At 44.6% G+C, this 2,966-nt stretch overlaps 1 protein-coding gene across 1 annotated transcript; it reads right to left on the bottom strand.

Annotated features, from left to right (window-relative positions):
- Window positions 1-321: 321 nt before the first annotated feature.
- On the bottom strand, window positions 322-798 carry LOC126234935 (uncharacterized; the record flags this gene model as incomplete). The annotated part of the gene is made up of 1 exon (XM_049943674.1): window positions 322-798. A coding segment is annotated over one exon (477 nt), but the record flags the coding sequence as incomplete, so codon positions are not given.
- Window positions 799-2,966: the final 2,168 nt, after the last annotated feature.

The following is a 2,966-nucleotide window of genomic DNA, read 5'->3' as shown; positions in this document are numbered from 1 at the left end:
AAGGATGTAGCCACTTTTTCGGAATTGTTTAGGTAACATACATTTATTTTCATTCTAATCCCCATAGATGAAAGCTTTAAAAGGAAATATTGGATCGTCCCTTCACGGGCTATCAGAAACAAATGATCTACATGGAGAGCTGCTGTGTGTCCATTTGTTAAGTTGCCAGTATGATGAGGGTGCCTGAATTTGCTTGTAACTTTAATTTAATTGTGAAGGCAGGTATTGAACTAAAGGGCATTCAAAAACATTTGAAATGATTTCATTGTGCCTCTTTCTTCAGTGTGGTGCAAAGTTTTACCTAAGTCTTCTTCTTTTCCCTCAGCGTTTGTCCCATGTGCCTTCGGGGTCCACTACATGGGTCCGTTGTCTCCATTTCGCTCTATCACAGGTTGCATCTGGGTGGATGTTCACGCATTTAAGGTCTTTATGAATTGTATCAGCCCAACGTTGCTTTGATCGTCCTTTGGGTCTACTGCCGACGACTTCAAGTGTGTAACCCGCCTTGGCAATAGAGTAATCACTGGCCTGTAAAACATGCCCAAACCATCGAAGACGACTCTCACGCATATTGTCTTGGATCAGTGCAACACCAAACTGTTTCCTAAGGCTGTCATTAGAAATGTGATCTAACTTAGTGAGGCCCACTGTCCATCTTAGCATCTTCGTTTCCATTACACTTAGGCGGTGTTCAGTCTCAACTGTAGTCAGCCAGCACTCACAACCATACAAGGCGACTGGTCGGATGACAGTGCGATAGATTTTTGATTTTAAATTATCTTTCATCCTGCAGTCGCAAATGACTCAGGCTGCCTGAGTTCTGGTGTTAACCTCTTCGGTGAGTCAGCCCCCCCCCCCCCCCCCTCACCTCTGTTACGTACAATGCACTTAGCTTTTCACTCTTATTGACTCATGCATGACGTTTCAGCAGTAATCTCTGTCTGCTTATTGCCCTGTCTTCCATCTACGTCATGAAAGACTTCCCTGGGCCCCAAAGTAAGTGAGAAAGCTCTGAAGAAAAGATTGCAAGACTATTATGGGAGGGACATCATCATATCAGTTGGTCAACACTGAGGGACAGTACTCTGCTTCCGCAATACTGATTACAAAATCTTGTCCCAGAAATGGTATACATCCAAACAGGCAAATGAGGAGGAAGAATGCCTCCGAGTTGTTCGAGAAGCAGCTGACATAATCCGGGAAGATATCCATTCAAAATTGTATCGTCTTGACAGTTACCAAGATCCCCAACGCTTTCTGGAAAACTGTGAGGAGGATATTCCACATACCCTACATGTGTTGCTTGATATAATCATATGAGGGGGGACCCAAAAGAAACTGGATTGTTGTCATAAAAAATTTATTGATGAACCTTTTTACAAAATTACTTCCGTCACCTTCAAAATACTCTCCATTACATGAGATGCACTTGTCAAGTCTCTTTTCCCACTGTTGGAAGCAATGTTTGGAACTCTTCAAGTTTGATATTGTCCAGTGCCCTTTTGCAAAGCTCTTTTTACTGCCTCCAAATCGTCATAACGCTCCCATTTTCGCGTTTTTTTTTTTTTTTTTCATTCGTGGAAATAGGAAAAAGTCGCACGGGGCTAGGTCCGGCGACTACGGAGCGTGGGGAATGACAGACCACCTCTGAGATGCTAAATAGTGAGTCACTCGTAAGGCCGTGTGTGCTGGAGCGTTGTCGTGCTGCAGAAACCAGTCACCTGATCGCCAAAGTTCCGGGCGTTTCCTCCTCACATCCTCTCGCAGACGCCTTAAAACATCCAAGTAAAAGTGCTGGTTAACAGTCTGGCCAGGGGGTACGAATTCCTGATGCACAGTTCCACGAACATCAAAAAAGACAATGATCATTGTCGTCACATTTGACCTCACTTGCCTTGCTTTTTTTTGTTCTGGGAGAGTTGTGAGTCCTTCACTGGCTTGACGCTTGCTTGGTTTCTGGGTCATACCTGTAACACCAATTCTCATCCCCTGTAATGACTTTGTTGAAGAAGTTTGGATCACGTGCAATCTCTGTTTTCAAGTCCTGACAAACATTCAAGCACATGGTTTTTTGCTCCTGTGTGAGAAGGCACGGAACAAATTTAGCAGCAACACGTCTCATGTGCAAATCCTCACTCAAAATCCGCTGGCATGAGCTCCAACTGATTCCTGTCTCTGCTGAAATTTGGTCGATGATCCTCGTTGATCTTTTGGTGGACCTTTTCAATGTTCTCCTCATTTCGCGATGTTGAAGGACGTCCAGAATGAGCTTGGTCTTCAACACACATCTCACCACGTTTAAAGCACCCAAACCACTAGAAAACCTGTGTGCGGGTCATAGCGTCCTCCTGGAAAGCTTCCTGAAGCATTTGGTGTCTCTCCGTTGTAGTTTTTTTAAGCAGGAAACAAAATTTCACACACACTCTTTGTTCTTCTAAAGTTGCCATAACGACTTCGCAGCGGTAACCCGCCAAGTCAGAGAAACACAATACCACACTTGCACGTTCAGCTCTACACTGACGCTGTCTGCACAACTGATTCATGAAAGTCTCTACTAACACCATCTAGCGTGAGAACTCTGCACTACGTCTACGAGTGGCACCGCCCTCGGAGTCCGGTTTCTTTTGGGTCCCCCCTCGTACATAGAGGCAAACGAGGCAAATGGCAGAAAGACAGAACCAAAGTAATTTCTATTGCTCATGGTGTAATATCTACCACTAGACCGAGATCTTTTCATTCTTCCCTCCAAGCTGGGGTTGGAGCCCTCCTGTCCAGGAAATATGGCTCAAGGGAGTTAATACAAATAGCAAGTGGACTTGGTTTATGCTGTTCCTACGACGAGACCAGGATGTTTGAGGTGTCTTGTATGAACCACCACCAGAGCCCTATCCACCCAAATTCTTTCTCTCAATGGGCATTTGACAATGCAGATGTCAGTGGTGACACTATTGATGGCCATAATAATT

The sequence above is a fragment of the Schistocerca nitens genome, chromosome 2 (assembly GCF_023898315.1).
Source record: "Schistocerca nitens isolate TAMUIC-IGC-003100 chromosome 2, iqSchNite1.1, whole genome shotgun sequence".
In the NCBI taxonomy this organism is placed as follows: domain Eukaryota; kingdom Metazoa; phylum Arthropoda; class Insecta; order Orthoptera; family Acrididae; genus Schistocerca; species Schistocerca nitens.
This window is presented reverse-complemented; position numbering and strand designations above follow the sequence as displayed.